Source organism: Triturus cristatus, chromosome 2_2 (assembly GCF_964204655.1).
Source record: "Triturus cristatus chromosome 2_2, aTriCri1.1, whole genome shotgun sequence".
Taxonomy (NCBI): domain Eukaryota; kingdom Metazoa; phylum Chordata; class Amphibia; order Caudata; family Salamandridae; genus Triturus; species Triturus cristatus.
The window spans coordinates 525,095,665-525,113,705 of NC_140582.1; the positions used below are offsets into that span (position 1 = coordinate 525,095,665).

An 18,041-nucleotide genomic window follows, 5' to 3' on the forward strand; every position below is an offset into this window, starting at 1 on the left:
GAGTGATCAGAATATGTGCAAGGGAGTGTGGTGTGGGAGTGGCACCAGTCCGCGACTATGGGAGAGATCAGCCAATAATCTATCCTGGACCAGGTTCCGTGTGGGCCAGATTGATGGGTGTATTTGGTGAAGGTGGGGTTGCGTCGTCGTTCAGTGTCGATTAATGTATGGTGCTCACAAAGGTCCATCAAGGAGCGCAGAGCACGTGGCTTAGCGTCCGGAGCTTTAGAAGTGCTGTCCAAAACAGGGTGTATTAACAAGTTGCGGTCCCCTCCCAGAAGCAGGACCTGAGGGTCATGTGTGATGACCCGTGCGTTCAAGTTGTGGAAAAATACTGGACCGTCTATATTGGGGGCGTAGACATTTACTAAGGTGACTTTACGGCCATAAAGCTTCCCCGTGACTATGACATATCTGCCCTCAGGGTCCCGGGTCATGTCTATGAGTGTGAAAGGGATTCTTTTGTGAACCAGAATGGCCGTGCCCCTAGCATAATTGCTGTAGTTGGAGAAAAATCTGTGCGCCCCCCAGCTGGCACCAAACCTGGCCGAGTCTGTGGTGGGGAGGTGGGTCTCTTGCAAGTACGCTATATCGACCTTGTGTCTAATAAGATAATGTATCACCTGTCTTCTTTTTCGGGTGTTATTGAGCCCTCTGACATTCCAGGATATGAAGGAGATGGCAGACGGCCCTTGAACATTACCTAAATGTGACATCCAACCAGTGCCCAAATCGTTGTCTGCCAGGAAGCGAGCGCCATGTCGATGTGAAGTGCAATGCAAGTACAAAGTGTGAATAGTAACTAAAACAACATATAGAACTGCCCTCAACCCCCACCCCCCACCCAGCCGCCTTCCATCCCAGAGGTGGCCAACCCACATTGAAGATCCCCACCCGAAGGTCGTAAAGAAATGTACAAAAGTACTTACCATGGTCAATTTAGGGAGACAGCACAGTGACTGGAGTCCTGATTAGCAGGATGCCAGTCAGACTCGGTCAAAAACATACTGACACCAGGCAAAAAGTGTGGGGGGGGGGGGGTAACCATGCCTGAAGGATCCTACCTTCCTACACTCACTGTGTCACTTCCTCCTGAGATTTTATGGTTCTGTGTTCTTACTTAGAACTACTTTAGGAGAGGTTGCTTTGCACATTTCTTATCCAGGGTACTTGTGGCCTCTGAGTGGAAATGCCATAAATACTTCCTTGCCCATAGCCATGTAGGTGGTTGGTTGTTGGCAAGAGAACATGGTGAAGAATTAATGAGGAAATGTCTAACATACCAAAGATTAACAGATTTAAAAAAAGGATTACGATAAAAGCTCAAATTTGTTACAAAATTTTTGCCATTCGAACTAGAAACTTAGGGCCCGATTTACATCTGGGCGGATGGATTTTTCTGTCACAACGGTGATGGACACCCCGTCTGTCGAAATAAAAATCCCATTATAGCCAATGGGATTTATATTTCGGCGGACGGGATATCGATCACCGTTGTGACGAAGTAGCCCGTCTGCCAATATCTAAATCATAGCAAAAACCAAAGGAAATTAAATGAAATGAAATTAAATGATGGACGGAGTGTTGAACATTGCAAGCACTCACCCCCAGTCAACTGATCTGGGTTTAATCCATCACCGTTCTTTAGCCCACTCTGCCACCTCAGTTGAGACATGGCCATATGCAAATCAGTCTGACCCTGTGCCTCATGGGAACAGTCCAGCCCGAACTGCCAAGCCATGTCTTCCCTGGACCGGAAACAAGCTTCCGAGGACCGGTTTCTGGCATTTCAGCCGTCTTCAGCCAGGCTTGCTTGAATCCAGTGGCAAAGTGAGCAAGGGACTCACGTCTGAGCATACCCTGCCAACTTATGGCGAACAAAGCAAAAACCAAAGGAAATGATGGACGGAGTGTTGAACATTGCAAGCACTCACCCCCAGTCAACTGATCTGGGTTTAATCCATCACCGTTCTTTAGCCCACTCTGCCACCCCAGTTGAGACATGGCCATATGCATGGGATGGGTATGCCCAGACGTGGGTCCCGTGTTCACTACGCCACTGGAGTCAAGCTATCCTGGCTGATGACGGCTGATAGCCAGAAACCGGTCCTAGGATGCTTGATTCCGGTCCAGGGAAGACATGGCTTGGCAGTTCGGGCTGGACTGTTCCCATGAGGCACAGGGCCAAGACTGATTTGCATATGGCCATGTCTGAACTGGGGTGGCGTAGTGGGCAAAAGAACGATGGATTTAACCCAGATCTCTTGACTGGGGTAGAATGTCTGCATTGTCAGCATTCCGTCCATCATTTGTTTGTTGTAACGAATATCTAAATCATGGCCTGTGATGTCCCGCAACGGAGTCCCTGCAGTAAGCATTACGTCGAAGTTCTAGGTGGACAAGCTTCCTCTTTAAATAAATATCTATTTTTTAAATAAATGTCTGCTCTGTAATTACTGAGAGGCGCTGTATTTTTCCCTGGTCAATAACCACTGGTAATATACTTCGCTCTAGCTCTGGTCACCTCGGTCATCCTTGGGTTGAGCCTCGAGCCTCAGCGCTACAAGAGAACCACTTCTTGGCCTGCCTATGGGCTCGACACGTAGTTTGCCTTACAAAGATTTTCTACATACAGAACGTTGCTTCATTTTTGGGAAGTCATTTATCATGCGCAGGAGGGTGCAGAAAAGAGCTGAAACCACACTGACACATTCCCTTTGAAAAGAGTCATACGATCTTTTGTGTCCACGAGGAAGACCGGGCCTAATTTAAAAGAAAATGTCGGATTGCAGAGGAGGAAGTTTCTGTCAGCACAGGGTCAGAGGTTTGTGGCGCACATGGAAAGTGCACCAGCAAGTAAGCCGTCACTAACAAGTCTAACACCCACCTCCCCCGCCCCCGCGTGAAGGGAACATCAGGGTCTTATATTACCAGCCACGGTGTTGAGAAACATCAGGTATTCGAAGTTGGAGATCTCTCTGTGTTGCCAGCGCTGGGTCATGTTCGAAGCCTTGAAGATCTGCCGAGGGGTGGCCAGAGAGATGCGTCTGCAAGACAGAAACAAACACGGAGCCGTGAGCGCGCAGGTTCAATGGACAAGGGGGCCACCCCAGGGTATCGCACCTCCCGCCCAATGTCCGTCAGAATAAAAAGGTCAATATTCTCCAAGTTCAAACCTTGACACAAAAACTAGCAACAAGTAAAATCTCACAGTTGAATATTCCATCTAGATTGTGTTCTCCTCTTGAATTTCAATTATTTCGAGCACGGGTTCCAATATCCCTTCCTTTCAATAAAACAAAATCATTAAAAAGACGCGTCTGCACAGTACCACGTGCACTTTATAACGGGAATTGGGTTTATTGCAGAAACGTGAAGCAGGATGCTGGGGTCGGGCCTGGTAGTTCTGCTTAGACCAGAGGGCCCCTGTTTATTTTCACGGTTTATAACCTAATGAGGGCAGAAGAATAACAGTCTTAAATCAGGGGCTGGACATTGTCATGTGCCACGTTCATAAATCTGCCGCCGCCGCCGCAGCTGCACGCGGGTTGCTGCCGCCCCAGGCCTGCGAGGGCCTAATCCGCACACGGCCACTGATCGGGAACATTAGGGAGGGACTCACGGCCGCCATTAAAAGCTCACACCTAGGAACAACCCTGCCGGCCACGATATAATGTTGCCAAGGCACCGTGTGGTAAAAATCAGGAGAGACGGGGGGGGGGGGGGGGGGGGGGCGGCGTTCCAAATCCATTCTCCTAAACCTCAGCGTCTGGGAAACTTTGGGGCCCAGCTATAAATAACAAGGGCAATTAAACTATTGGTGTTTCCGATGCAGATTTCCTGAAGTTTGTCACAAGAATATATTAAACTACTTCCTTGTATTTATAAATCAAGCACGGAGGAATTTATCCTGAACGTCAAGTGGGGAACATTGTCCAACACACTCTTTCAGCACACATATTACCAAGGAAAGAGGCACAGCATCATTTAATCTGATATTCTACTTAAATAACACACCAGGGACAGCCATGCTGCCAGAAAACAATGTGGATTTTCCCACAAAGATCCCCATGAAAAACAATGCAGAATTAAAATGCAATCAATCTTCTAATATACACTTCTATTTAGATCATGCAAGTCAAACACGAGAAAACGGGATGTACAGAATTTAGCACTGCAGACCAGCTTATTTCAAAAAGCGCACAATTTTCACAGATTAGCTGAGACACAGGCAGTTTAATGTGATTGTCCTAGGGTGACTTCATTTCTTCAACTGGAGAACAATTAGTTAATTTCATGGGTACTTTTTATATATGATAAACCTAACGGCTTTAGTTATTTTCTGGCAAGAACAGCAGGGTACTGAAATATCAGTTGAATCAACGCTTCAGAGATTCAACCTGGAACCTCCACTGCAAAATATGTATGAGTTGTTTTATTCAACAACTATTTCACAATATCAGCGTTTAAAAAGTGGGATTTCCCCCCAGTCCTGCTTTCCAGATGTTGAAAAGAAATGGGGTGATTGGCAGCAAATATTTATTTTATTTTATTTGAGGACTGTGCACAAAAGCAACATAGTACCCGACTGCTTTTTAAGTACCCTCCGTTTTGGTAAATGAATACGTTTTGGGTTTTAACTGGGAGCTCGTGAGTCATTCTAATGCTATTGACTCGAAACACTTAAAAACAGCATGCAGGTAGAAGTAAACTCCGGATCTCGAGTTTGAGAGTTAGCAGCTTAGCCAGTGCATCATTTGCCATGCATGCATACGTGCACAGCAGTGTTCAATGTCTACACCTGGATATCGTATTGTCTTTCCACGCAGAAGACATGGGACTTTTCTGGGCAGCTTTGTATCATTTAGGTGAACGAAAACGTACATTTGTGGTTGAAAATGATTGCAAATTTCGGTTTTGACTAAAGAATATCGTCAAGCATGGAACACATTAAGGCATAGGGAAAGGAAAAGTGATAGGGAAGGGAAAAGGGACAGGGATAGGGAAAGGGAAAGGGATAGGGATAGGGAAAGGGACAAGGATAAGGATAAGGAAGGGAATAAGGTTTGTCAGAAGTGGCCCATGCAACATTCTTGAAGCATCTGAAATGTCCGAACTTTATGGGTATTTGCGAACATATTCAATAAAAACCTGGAAGCATACTTACAACGGTCAAGTGTATTTTCCAAGGTGAGAAACCGTATGAACGGCCAGAAATTTAATAGGGGTTTTTCTTAAGGAATTTCAAAACCTTGAAAAATATATTCCAGGTGGAGGAATAAAGTATTTAAACACAATCTTATCAAATCGGCAGATTTTCTACCATTTTAGTTTAGGGTGTATGCATGACAAGCTCTAGAATTTTCATAGACTTTCATGAGCAACCCATAAGAGTTTAATGCATTTCATGAAAAGAATAACTTTACGATAGGCACAAGCCTATAGCCTGTAATTGTTTTTGCCAACTGGTCCCTTTTTAAAAATTGTTTTTATTAAGTTTTGCAGTAGCCAATTGGTTCTTAAAATAAGGAGAATTTAAAAGCAAAACATTTAACTCCAGTAACTGCTGAGTTACAAAAAAACTTGAGGGCATTATTCTCTCAGGTCAAAAATCATATGCATGGCAGAAAATAGCCATCAGAGCTTGTATTTCTGACTAGTGACAGGAATGCCCCTTCTTACAACTAGATCAAGCTGACTTTCAAATAAAAAACTGAAATAATTTCCAAAAGCTGCAATCACATTTTCTTAAAATAAATAATAGCATTGTGGTTAATATGTTCAGACCGGTTACCTTGTCTGTGGGAGTCCAAAATTGGTGCCAATGCCAACGCGTGGCAAACAATGAACCACTTTCTTTACAGTTGAATGGTCTGGAAAGTTGAACATCACAGCAACTGTGGAAAAAATGCTGAACCATGAAATCATACGCAGCAGCAAGGTATATCACATCATTTAAAATGTCAAATCATAAACTAACAAACGAGCCAATATGGCATGAGAAAACATGGTGGTTCTATACAGAAGAACAGTGTGTGAGAGGAGGCCTGAGCCACCTGTGTACGCAAATACATATGTAAAGAAAAACATGAAGCCGACACCTCCAAGTTATTACCCGCCTCACTACTGCAACAGAGAGATCAAGAAAAAAACCTATGTAAAAACTTCAATTGATGACATGTGAAAGCTGGCTAGCGTACGCGGAAGCCATGACCGGGTTGAGAATTATACGGTATGTTTTGCTAAACCGTTTCTCACTAGGTCTCATGATTTAAATTTGACTCATGCTTGCATCGATGTTTCTGAGAAAATGTGAAACAAAAAACAAAGGGTTTACAAATGTGCATCCTGTATGCTTTTCTCAAAATATGTAGGAAAAAAACGTACCTTGAAATATTTATTATGTGCCAAAACATTACCTCTCGAGGAGGCAGACAAGGGAGGAGTGAAGCTAACTTTAGTAAACAGTTTATTCACTTTAACAAATAGGTTATTTCATTTTCAAAAATCATAAAACAATAATTTAAAAGCTCCAGTATAGATTAAGAGGTTAGCACGTCAAATCAAACAGTTTCACTTGGTTACATCCGGGTGAAAAGAGAATACTGTTAAATTATATTTTCTTTGGTTAGGTTGAAGGTGAAAAGGAGTGTAAAGTTATTTTCATGGTTTAGGTTCGAATAATCCCTAATTTCCCAAATGTTCGGAAGTTTTAAACACGCAGGTTTCCTCACAGATCAGCAGAGTTTAATGTGATCCTTTTTTTTGTATTATTGTGTGGTGGGGAGGGGCCATAATTAACGAGAGGCAACGCTTCGAGTGGATACTGATGCCAATCTCCTCCCTCAAAAATGGTAATAAATAAATAGCCTGATACACTAACATCTGCATTTATGATTTACAACATGGCAATTTTGCATGAGTAGTAGTTTTATAAAACGTATTTAACCAAAACTAGAATATAACGGCTTACATGTTGCCAGTGTTACAATCGCTGAGAGAGACCTCGCGGATATTGGGATAAGCTGATTTCCCTTTGTCAATTCAACAGACAACATGGGACTATGTAGACAGTGTGTTGCTTATGTCAATTGTAGTATACTGTGGTAATAATATGGAATTTGACCTATGCACTGCAGTCATACATGTGTGATTGCATGTTTATTTGTACAGCTGATTTAATAAACCTGAGATTTTGGACCACATGCATTTTGACTGTCAAGGCATATGAATATACAGATATAGAAATAACAAGGATGCACCTTCCCTGGTGGTGGTTGAAAATCGGTTTATGCGATCACGGACCAGCCTTCTCATTAGAACTGCACTAGTTCCCTTTAGATCAGACAAAGGGTTAAGACAGGTTTTTGGTAAGATAGGGCTGAGGACTATTTTATACTGGAGAATAAACTGGGCGACTGCAGAATTGACCCCTCCCCCCCCTATTAACAGGGTCTAGCAGAAATACTAGGCATTTATGGGTCAAGTAATGTACCTAGGACAAGCTACATAAAAATGGGCCTGACTTAGACTGGGTGGAGAGACTGTGGTTAAACCTGGAGGAGGTCAGTGTGATACTAAAATCAACCATTAAGACTAGTTACTGGCAATACAAACATGGAACCCTGCTTGGGCAGTCAAGCTTAGGTACTCTTACAGTATCCTTTCTTGAATTCAAAGATGAGTATATTGTGGAAGTCTTTCTGAACAAGAATGAACTTGCAGAAGCAAAGCAGATATAACAGAGTTCGTCTGGGGATACTTCCGCTCCATTCCTTTACGGATAAATAGCTTCCAGACCCAAAGGCAGTCGATTGGCGATGTCCTGTTTGCTGTAAGGCCACTGGAACGGTGGAACAAGTATTATTCTTCTGTTTGGCTTATTCAGAAGGTAGAAAGAAATGTATTCTCCCTCTGTGCCGTACATTTGGTATAAGGCATTATAGAGCGGTAATTAGAATTCTGGAAAGTGATACTAGGCAGCTTATTGTTTTTGCGATCTCACTTTTATTGTCCAGGTGAAGAGTAAGGCAAAAACGAGTACATTCATAGTTGCCCTTCTATAGGTGATTATAGTTAAATATTCTTGCTGTCCTAGAAGCAGAATGTAGCGCTTAGTGCACATTACACACAGATGGCATACATCTCGAGGATACAGCCCCCATATGAGGGTAAGACACTAAAGAGTTATCCCACCCATTATTTACTACTCAGCTTCTTAACAACGTGCAAGTGAGGGAATGTTGCTAGCTGTATTGGAGGCTTTATTTTTATTACTCTTCTTTGCTTAAGCAATCCATTCCCCAACCCAGGATAGCAGAGTAACACCTGAATAGTAAATAATTAGGGTTAGCCGCTGGCACCCTGATATCATATGTTTTAAAATGTTTAGATTTTCAGTCATTTGATTATTAATGTAGACCTCTGGCTAAAAGGATTCTGATGAATTATCAGTCCAAATAATGTATAGAGATTTTATTAACTGAACTATACAAATTTCATAACTCCCCCTTTTTTTTTTAACTCATCCAAATAAAATGAAATGCCTAAAAGATCAACTGAATTGAGAATGATTTTACAAACTGATTGTATACATTTTACTGACTATAAAGGTGTGTATGTGCTTTTATGGCTATATAGTTGAAAAAAGGTTTTTGAACTGGGATATAGAAATACATTTATGCATGCGTACATAGGACATCTAAAAAAAGAAGCATAAACAGTATAAAAGCTACTAAATTCTCTTACGGCGGTTGTGTCACACCTACTCTCTCTTCCCCAGTTTGACAGGAGAAACGCAAAACAAAAATTACATTTCTGGTATCTTGTGTTCTTTTTAGGTTGAGCCTAGGTATCGCACATGCGCTGTCTTCGAGACTTGTGGTATTCACTCTATGAGCTTTAAACACACCCAGCACTTTCCATTGGTTCTTTTGTCTGCCTTTACACATTCCTTTGTTTTAGTTGGTGAATAGTATACATTTGTAACGCCTTTGGGCAGTTTTGTTCCGCCATGGAGACTGCCCCTGCTACATGGGTTCTTTGACTATCAGACATGTATTTTGTTTTAGTGCACTACTTTTTCTTTCTGCTCTCTCCTCGGCACTCACCTACACATGGAGCTGCTTCCAGTTCAGTTAATCTCCCCGTGCCATTCCCCAAACACCACCTCCCACCCCTAGCAACTTATTTACAGTGTCATTGTTCTATGAACGTACCATGTCCTGCCCGTCACTGCTTCTACAGTGCTGCTCCCAGCTGCTCCTTTAATTTCGGTTTAAGCACCCAATATTTGTGTGGTTGCTGGCCCCCACCTGCACCGTTTATGCCCGTGTTGTTGCTGATCTCCAGAACATCCTTTCCACCTTTCGTTCTCTGGGTGCCATCTGCTCAGAGGAGGAATTCCCACGTTTAGGCCAACGCCGTTGCCCAGGCCACGTACCTCCTACAGCCATCTGTCTTACAACCAGTGTGTTCCATGGGCTCTTGTTAGGACCCAGACTTTCTTTTTTTAATCTCTACCCCACGCACAACCGCATTGATGCCAAGCTTATTTACACCGCATGCCCAAGTTCGTTCTTGATTTACAATGTTCACAGTAGTCACTTAAGTTTTCTCTTTCGTATTTGCTTTTATTTACTTCTTTGTATGCCGTGTTTGCTTCTTTCCAGAAGCAGGATTTTATGTCTTTAAAATACTTCGTTAAAAAGCTGTTGTTTCCAGGTGCATGAGGATGGGTGAGGGCTGATGGTGGGACGATGACTTAACATGGTGTGTGGGCATACCAGTGGGGAACAAATTAGCATAGGTAGTGTGCGGTGTCATTACACAAAAATGTCTCACAGGAAGGGCAGTCACAACCACTTAAAGTCCTTGACTTTAAAGGAATTGTTTTCTCACCTGAGTGTTTATTATTGGGTCTCTTCATCTAGGAAGCCTGTCCCTAGTTATCTAAATGGGGACTAAAGTATGCATGTCTTCATTTTTCTTTTCTTGTAAAGCGCAGAATCACTTGAGGTTACAGTCTTTAAGAACTTATCTTTTTTCAGTTTAAGCACTCTACCAGAGTGCATTTGTTTGAACTGTCTTCCTCCTGTACTTCTTTGCATCCCTGTTCCCCTCCTATTCGTCTGCCTGCCCCCACCCTCCCTCCTTTACATGTGTTACCCGCATTCATCCTCTATCCCTGTTGTCCCCGACCACACCTTCCCTCAGTTAATTTGGCACCCCATCTGTAATAACAAACAAGCATTGGCATAGCCAATAGGTCTCGCATTTGGGACCTTATAAGTGTTTAGCCATGCAACAGTTGATGATGTTGCACCAAGGATATTCTGCTGCATAACTAAATACTTATACAGTCCAAAAAGCGAGACCTATTGGCTATGTCAATGCGTGTTAAATGTTGATATGTATTACATCTGTACAAATTTATTATCATTCCTAGTAGTATTATGGTTGTTATTGTGACGCAATGTGAAAGTGCTAAAAATACACTCTGTTATTGATCAGTCAAATGTCATGGTATCTGCATTATTACTATGCTAATTAATACATGTGTGCGTGGTGCAAGACGCATCAGTGTATGGTTAAAGTATTGTCACTGCCCGGCAATGTTAAATGTTACAGACAGACAGACAGACCGACCAACAGACAGACCGACAGGCAAAGAGAGATAGATAGATAGATAGATGTTATGACCATATGGAAATACATATATTTATGAGATATGTATGCATGTATAATACATTCCTCTAGTTTCCACTGAGGTAGGCAGCCGCTTTGTTAATATAAATCACTATTTTCTGAATCCGTGAAGCGAGAGTAACATCACATTTCTTTGGTCCCTCGAGTGAAATGTTCTTTGTAACATATCACAAGGAGCCGTGAGTGCTTCCCTCGGTGAGCTTTAAATTCACTTTATATAGGATTATAATTCAATGTTTCTCCAAGTAGTTTTTCGGCAGCTGCCATACTTCAAAGTATTATATGTTTTTATTTGCGTTTTTACACCGCACCAACTATACCCTTGACCTGTAGCTTCAGGGCGCTTGTTGCGGGGCAGGCGATCTAGCGGTAAAAGCATGAAAGTGCACAGAAGCATGCGTTCTATGAACTGGGTAGGGGGGGCACTGGAAGAAGACCCCAGATTCCTCTGTTTTACTGACAGGCGTCTGCTGGGAGTCCGGGTGGGTCATTTGAGGCTGTTCGTCTTCCTTCGAGGGCTGTGAGGCACTACAGACCCCGGCGGCCACCACGGGAAAGCATGTGCTGCCCACCCTAAGGCAGGGTCACAGTCCGGCGCGCGGACAGAGGGATGCCAGCACGTTTCACCTTTCACAGTGTCTCTGCTACTCGCGTTGTTCTGAGGAACAATGTATTTTCTGCATGCTGGTTTTTACCCCAAGGAGGGCAAATGTGAGCCCATTGGCAGTGAGATGTTACCCCTTGCATTTGGTAGTCCATCTGCTCTCACCCACTGGGTTGTTTAACCCACAATAGTAAAATCAGAAAGTCAGAATCGAAATGTAATTTTGCATTTCAATAGTCTGTGAAGTGCACTTTGACCAGGACCAGTGTGAATTAAATTATGCGGAAAAAAGAAAACTATGCCGCCTAATGAGGCAAATTTTGAAGCGATATTACTTCACCTTTTTAACTTTAACACATTTTAAGAATGTATGGGCAACGTGTTTACCTCATTCATATCGGTTTAATGCTTGGAAGGCGGCCTCTCCGCATCTAGAATGTGATGTGTTTGAGGGTTCTTCTTCAAGCTGAGCATTGGCCGCGCACGTGGCCACGAGGCGCGATATGTGGTGGGGGAGAAGCGAGAGTTGTGTGCGCGCGCGGCCAATGCTTTCCAAACAAGCATTAGCCGCGGGGCCAAAGCAAAAGTGATCGCGGGGGAAGCATGCGAGTGGTGCGCGCGCAGCAGTAATCACGCCATATGGCGCCTCTGCTCAAGCGCGGGCCCGCGCACATGCACTGCAAGTTGTGGCCGGCGGTAGCATTTTTTGAAGCTCTTACTTAAAGTCTCACCAGACCAGCACAAGCGCTGGGTCAGGCGAGACCTAAAAAAGAAAGGGATATGACACTGACTAAGTCACAGAGCTCTTTTACTTACACATCTTCCATTGTCTATCTTGCCCTCCTTCCCATCTGTGTCCCCTCTCCCCGCCCTCCTGCAGCAATAACAAGCATTGGCATAGCCAATAGGTCTCGCCTTTGGGACCTTATAAGTGTTTAGCCATGCAACAGTTGCATAACTAAACACTTATAAGGTCCCAAAAGCGAGACCGATTGGCTATGCCAATGCTTGTTTTAACTGCTGCAATCTATTGAAGCCTCACGGAGAACATCAAAGCGGCCGTGCGGCCACGAAAGTGATCACGATCAAACATCAAAGCAGCTGCGCGGCCACGAAAGTGAAAGTAATCGCGGTAAAGCGCAACGCGCGCGCCCGCGCACATGCACTGTAGCTCTAGGCTGGCCTGGTAGCACTTTTTGGAGCCCTCACAAAATGTCTCGCCAGACCAGTGCATGCGCTGGGTCAGGTGAGACCTAAAAATAAATACATGGGTGCCCGAGACAAGGGGGCTAGCAGAGAAGCTGCTGTCAGCGGGAGATGGGCCTGAGAGCCATATTCCTCTGCTCTCCTCTCTTCTATGACCAAGTCACGTTAGTGATGGACCGTGTTTAAACTGTTTAATGCCAGGAGTCATCATTAGTCAAGCTGTATTTGGATAGTATTTAACATTCAGTTGCTCAGTCCCGTGTCTGTTGCCTTCACTAGAACAAAAGGCGTTGATTCCCTCTATGCCTGTTTCTATTCATTAAATCAGCTCCACAAATAAATGTAATTTAATCAGGGAAATTAATTTCCCAACTCTTTTTAAACAACCAAAGACTTTGAAAAGTATGCTTACACCTGCTCCTCTTGCTCATTTGTGATTAAATGTCATGCGAGAGGTCAGCTTTATACTTTATTCATGGGCAGAGTAATTGATTTGCACAGAATCACACGATATTGTGGAAACGCCAAAAATCCAACATAATTTCCTAGTTCCAAAGTCACCTACTCTGTCCATATTAATATTCATAAAATTCTAAAGCGAGCCCTGCAATTGCCATACTAAATACTGCTAAGGAGGGATGTTACTCTTTTTCTTTCAACAATTGCACATTTCAATTGCACAAAAATGCATACAAAGAGCCTGGCTCAACATTTCAAACGTCCCAAGGGCGAGACCTATTGACTAACCTATGCATGTTAAGCTGTGTGGTTACTTTATTTTAGCAATGTATTTATTCGTATCTGGTAATGAACAGAAGACTACCGTATTACATTAAGGCAACTTCAATGTACTTTGCTACATGCATGTTCATACACTGCATAGTACGGGTCGCTCCTAAACTGGCAAATACCATTACAAACAGTGGCATAGTAAATGTTTCCTTCGGCATTCCTACCAATAATCAATATTACTGTACCAATTTCTCGATGTAAATATCACTGCAAAAATGTTCTGCACTATCACAAATGTATGTCATCTGCACAATGGGTTACTCAGATGAAAACTTGTCAAGGTCACCTATAATATGGCTTCCGAGTAGCACTACCGTGAGAGAGCAGAGCAGATTAGTAGCACTAAAATGGGTGCCCATGCCCCAAGTCGAGGTCTTTCACAGAGCAGTTCGGGTCTTAAATCCAATCCCAATATGACACCAGGTGAAACCTACTATTTTCTGATACATGAATGCATGAAGCTCTGATGTTTTTAGAACCAGTAAGCCAGTATGTTGGGGTGAATGAGGAGAATGAAACAGTCATGATCTTTTTGTAGGTATGTTAATAGAGCTTCACTTTTGTAGGATAGCAACAAGAAGAACTTTATAGGCTCTTTACAGATTCTGAAGTTGAAAAGGACATTCAACATTAGGAAAAGATGTACATGTCTTTGAGAGAGCGAGAGCGATCCAACAAACTAGCCAACACATCGTCATAGGTTTGTTGCTACAAGAGTCAACAGTCAGGTGGAGCCATTTACTGGTCATGGTGATATCCTGATTAAGAGGTTACTTTTCTTCTGCAATGCTCTTTCTGGTAGATACTCTATCAAACCGCAAACTCCTCACCTTTAGATTATCCCCAAGCGCCAAATTGGATACAGAAAATATTTCAGCATACCCCTGTGCGCCTATAGATGGCTCCGCCCCAGAAATGAGAACTGGAGCTCTATATAGGTGTCACCTAGTGGCGCAGGCGTCAGTTTCTTTATGGACATTGTCCGTGCCCATGGATGTGAAAGCCCAACAGTAAAAAATGGTACCAGTATGCAGATGTCTAATTTTGGACATTTTAAGATGGAAAACAGTCCATTCCACAGAACGGAGAGGTAGAAGAGTGGTGCGGAATCTGCATTTAGATTGAGTATTCATCAGAAAGAGAATCACCAAATGTAAGTAACTTGTTCTTCTGATGGATACTTCTAACTGCATATTCCTCACCTTTAGATAGATACCAAAGCTGTATCTCCCCAGGTGGTGGGCTGAGGAAACTATGACCAAAAAAGTCCTGCAAGGCAAAATAGCCAAAATGTAATTCCCGACAGATCTGGATTTCACAGCATAAGTGTTTTGTGAGCATGTGCCGATGACCACATGCACATATTTCCAAGACAAACACTCCATGTGCTACAACGGTGGTAGCAGCCTCGACTCTGGTGGAAAGGGCCCTTCACCATTCCAGAGGCTCATTTTTTGTATTAAAGTCTGCTTCTGAACAACATTGCCACACTTTGATCCAGAGAACCCGACAAAGAGCAGATTCTTAACCCAAACGTCTTTGATACGACCAAAATGAAAACTTAGCGCCCTAACGGAGTTAGTCCATTGAGTTTCTCTTCCTCTTTCAAGGGTTGAGGAGGGGCAATTATCGTCTTAAAAGTGATGCATTGGCCGACATGAGTTGCTCTTGTCCTTAACACCAGCTTGTCCAGAAAGGTGGTAGTATAAAATGGCTAAATTGGCAGAGCTTGGACTTCACTCATGCAACAAGCTGATGTTATGACGATGAGGAAACCGGTCTTCAGAGTCAGCAGATAGAGGGGACAGCTGTGTAGCGGTTCAAAGGGAGTACATATCACCACTGTGGCATCACAAAAGGTTTAGTAGGGAACGCATTGTCCAAATCTTTGAGAAAAAACACATCACAACAGGTGATTTTAACAAGGAAGGTTAGTCCAGCAAATGCAAAAAATGAGACAAGCAAATTTCAACAGTACCCGCAAGTCCTTGCCGGGCCAAAGACAGAATGAACAGTAGCACACCCCAAAGATTGGTTATAGGGGGTCCATGTTATAGGTGCTTGAGCAAGCCACAAACTTGTCCCAGAGCCAGACATAAAACGCCTTGGTACAAGGAGGCCTGGTCACTGGGATGATATTCACTACTTCGGGAGGGAGATCAAATGTAGTCAACTGCTGCTCAATTGTCAAGTGTGGAAGTGTAGATTGTGCTAGACCTGGACTGTAAGACCCTTCCTTGCTGCTCCAACAAAAGATCCTCATGAAGCGGCAGCCTGATTGGAGAACAGATGCTCAAGCCCAGACTTTCCGGATGCCACACTCTCCTGGCCCAATACAGAGCTACTAGGATGCCTTGGGATCATCTTCATAACTCGGGGCAGGAGAGGTAATGGGAGGAAGGTGTACAAGAACTTTGAACTCCACTCTAAACAGACTGTATCTCTAAGAAAGACCCTTTTTGGAAACTCCTAAAAGCAAAAGTGTTGACACTGCATGTTCTCAGCAGTGGAGAAGAGATTGAGCCATGATTCTCCCTAAGAGACCCTGCACACCTCTGGGCGCAGTTGTCGTTCGTGATGCACAAGTTACTACTTGTGCAACGATATATATCTGTAAGAGACATTAGTTAGTGATAGATTCCTTACTTTGAATATCCCCAGGCGTCAGACTGGATCCGGAAGGCTTTCTGTAGCAGTACCCCCCGAGCGTCAGTAGGTGGCGTCGTGCGGCTCCACGTTGAAGTCACGGAGACTACTTAGGTGCCACCCATGCGCGCTGACGTCCGTTCTGTACACGACTTTCCGCGCCAGGAACGCAGAGCCATGCAAGAAACTGACCACTGGTGCCATGAAACTAGGGCCCTGAAAGGGATGACCTTAACCCTAGAATCAATTCTCAGAACGGGGAGGATGGGTGGGGCGGTAAGGAATCTATCACTAACTAATGTCTCTTACAGATATATCATTACACAAGCAGTAACTTGTGAATCTGAAAGAGACACGTTGGTGATAGATTCCTTATCTTAGAATAGATACCCCAGCAATACCAACTCCGGTGGTGGGTCTGCAAATAGATTACACCAGAAAGTCACGGAGAACAGAATGGCCAAAGAAGCCGTCTCTCCAGACCTGACTGTCAAGGCAGTAATGCTTGGTAAACGTGTGCAGCGAGGCCCACGTAGCTGCCTGACAAATGTCCTGCAAGGGGACGCCACGTCCCAAGGCAGTAGTGGCTGCAGTTGCCTTGGTAGAATGGCACACAGCCCCGCAGGAGGATCCTTCTTATCCAAGGAGTAACATACTTTGATGCACAGAACGACACACCGAGAGATGGTCCGTTTGTGCACAGCCTGACCTGTTTTGGCACCCACATAGCCAACAAAAAGCTGATCATCCACCTAGAACTGCTGTGTACGCTTTAGATAGAATGCAAGTACGTTTTGGGTCCAAACGGTGGAGCCTCTCTTCCTCCCTAGAAGGATGCGAAGGCGGAAAGAAGGTAGGCAAAGTGATGGTCTGCCTGATGTGGAAGGGCGTGACCATCTTTGGCAAAAAAGAAGGACGGGTCCTTAACACCACCTTGTCTGGATGAACAGAAAGGAAAGGAGGTTTGGAAGAAAGAGCCTGGAGCTCACTTACTCTTCTGGCAGAGGTGATAGCGTCCAGGAAAGCCGTCTTAAGAGTAAGAAGACGCAAAGGAATATGCTACTTACCAGTATGCATCTGTTCTTGGCATGTAGAGCTGCAGAGTTGTACACTTAGCATAGATCGCCATCTGGTGTTGGGCCCGGATGTTTGCAGTTTGTTTTTCTTCTTGGGCAGTCTTTGGAAGTCACGAGTTTGGTGACTCCTCCTTCGGTCCGTACTGCGCATGGGCTTCGGCTCCATCCTCAGATTGTTTTTCGCCAACAGGGAAATGATGGAGCGTAGTAATAACAGTGAGAAACCCATGTGTTGTATCTAAATAAGATGTACTGGAACGGATACAGGTAGCCGGGGAGGCGGGTGGGCGTGTACAACTCTGCAGCTCTACATGCCAAGAACAGATGCATACTGGTAAGTAGCATATTCCGTTCGAGGCATATGAGCTGCAGATTGTACACTTAGCATAGATTATATAGCAGTACCCAACCTTAGCGGCGACCACCGGTATCCGTTGCAGCTGTTTGAAAAAGTGTCTTTAGTACAGCCTGGCCCACCCTAGCTTGCTGCTTGGAATGCACATCTACACAGTAGTGTTTTGTGAAGGTGTGCGGTGTAGACCATGTGGCTGCTTTGCAGATGTCATCTAAGGGTATATTCCCTAGAAAAGCCATAGAAGCCCCTAACTTTCTTGTAGAGTGGGCTTTAGGAGGAACAGATAATGTTCTCTTTGCCTTTTGATAGCAAATTTGTATGCATTTTACAATCCACCTAGCTATCCCTGATTTCGAAATGGGGTTGCCTTTATGTGGTGGAGAGAAGGAAACGAACAATTGTTTAGTCTTCCTGAAGGGTTGCGTTCTTTGTATGTAGTATAGCAACGCCCTTTTCACATCAAGTGTGTGTAAGGCCCTTTCCGCAACAGATTGGGGTTGCGAAAAGAAGACAGGTAATTCCACTGATTGATTGAGATGGAAGGGGGAAATGACTTTGGGCAGAAACTTCGGATTTGTGCGAAGTATGACCTTGCTGTGATGCATTTGTATGTAGGGTTCCTGTATGGTGAACGCTTGTATTTCACCAACCCTTC

At 43.9% G+C, this 18,041-nt stretch overlaps 1 protein-coding gene across 3 annotated transcripts in view; it reads right to left on the bottom strand.

The window, feature by feature from the left end:
• The window catches only part of LRBA (LPS responsive beige-like anchor protein), a 2,426,603-nt gene that overhangs the window by 779,449 nt on the left and 1,629,113 nt on the right, over positions 1-18,041 (bottom strand). For all 3 annotated transcript variants that reach the window (XM_085641653.1, XM_085641654.1, XM_085641652.1), the window contains exons 42-43: positions 5,795-5,897; positions 2,932-3,047 (exon numbers count right to left, since the gene is read on the bottom strand). In XM_085641653.1, coding sequence (XP_085497779.1) covers positions 2,932-3,047; positions 5,795-5,897 — 219 coding nt within the window. The remainder of the gene's footprint in view (positions 1-2,931; positions 3,048-5,794; positions 5,898-18,041) is intronic.